General features: G+C 46.6%; 1 protein-coding gene across 1 annotated transcript in view; it reads right to left on the reverse strand.

The window, feature by feature from the left end:
• T265_07638 (hypothetical protein) overlaps positions 1–1,088 on the reverse strand; it is a gene marked incomplete at both ends in the record, with an annotated part of 12,155 nt that extends 11,067 nt beyond the window's left edge. Inside the window, one exon of the mRNA XM_009173211.1 lies at positions 1,021–1,088. Within this exon, the coding sequence (XP_009171475.1) occupies positions 1,021–1,088 (68 nt within the window). The remainder of the gene's footprint in view (positions 1–1,020) is intronic.
• Positions 1,089–1,559: the final 471 nt, after the last annotated feature.

Raw genomic sequence — 1,559 nt, forward strand, 5'->3', positions numbered from 1 at the left:
GGCAGACAACAGGGAAGAGCGTTATTCTCACGGGAAATGAACAGAATGGGAAGTAGACTGCTTTACTGAAAAACTCAAATGATGTTCGGCAGCGCAGAGGACAGAATGCCTATGATTCATAACTGGGCTCCTTAACCATCAGTCTAGGTATCTATTAATGGCTTAAGACTAATTTCTCTTGTTGGCCGGCGTGGTAAACTTGTTTGTAGGCCTGTTTTATATCCAGAAGGGCTGCAACAACGGAGTGCCCGCTGTCATATTCTGGCGTGATGGTACAAAAATGGACTGACAATCATAAACGGATCTTCGAATCAAGGACACATGACGTTTGTACTCCGTCACCAGGCCAAAATATTCTAGATTTCCCAAAAACAAAAGTGTAATGCTCTCTTCTGTATTCAAAAGCAGTTATTCAGGAAACAGATTTATGATGAGGTTCTTTCACAGGCTGTTTTCATTTCGAGGGGGAGTCCTTTGGCTGAGCTCTGAAGAAATTTCCAGACAGAAATAAGGCTTTCATGCCTCTAGCCTTTAGAAACTCAAAAGGCAGAATCCTTTATGATGTACAAGAGGCCAGAATGATTGTGAAAGAGTGGACGACGGCTATTTTGGAATTAGATGACTTGGACGCGCAATATCCGCACAACAGAATTGACTTCTTGAAAGCTAAGCCGTTCCCAGAGCGACAACTCCATATTGTTGGGTTTGAACCCGGGTATCGAACCCGGATCCTCCAGACGGCAAGCGAACGCGCTGCCAACTACATTCGACCTGACGCACGGAGCGGCTGATTATTTTGTATTAGCCATGCATCACGCCTGCCGGATAGCTTTTGCTGAGCTTTGTTTTAAACGGACGAAACCGCGTAATCTGACCTGTCGCGCGACACGAGCGGCTGCGTCGACGCCGACCGAAAGACAGTCCCTCACATCCCGAACGTGCTGGCTCCTGCGCCATTACGGCCAATTCACACTGTCAGACTGCCCATATATGTACGTCTGTGCACCGTTTGGTACTTACTTGCTGTTGCCACTATAGAAATCCGTGCTGCGCCAGTGACTACTTCCCGCTCCTGCTGATTGCGTCATTGTTGATTGCACGTTCGCTTAGTTCATGATGCTTACCAATCCGTTTTTCTGTAGAACCAGTTCCTGTCAGTCTTCAATATATCATCTTCCGCCCCACGTCTGTCTGCTCCTATTGACTACTGCGTATAATCTAATAGTCGCAATCGTCCTGTGAGATCCTTAACCGTCCGGATCTTATACCCTGGATCAAATGAAAGTATTGTTAGTGCACAGGTGATGATAGCTATATTACAAATCTGACGGTGTATGTGCACTCATAGAAGCTTTTAAGCATGGTTGCAATACGTACAATGTGATACAATGTGAAATAGGAGCGAGTCTAAAGGGAAGTTATCGTATGAGAGAATCCCTTGGTAAAAGTCTGGACGGTGGGAAGGTGTTTTGTTCGCAGTATGGCTGCTACACGTGTTCCATGATTGTCCGTGGGCTTGGAGTTCTTGGCTTACTCCTTGCTCCCTGCGCGCGCGCGAG

Source organism: Opisthorchis viverrini (assembly GCF_000715545.1).
Source record: "Opisthorchis viverrini unplaced genomic scaffold opera_v5_189, whole genome shotgun sequence".
In the NCBI taxonomy this organism is placed as follows: domain Eukaryota; kingdom Metazoa; phylum Platyhelminthes; class Trematoda; order Opisthorchiida; family Opisthorchiidae; genus Opisthorchis; species Opisthorchis viverrini.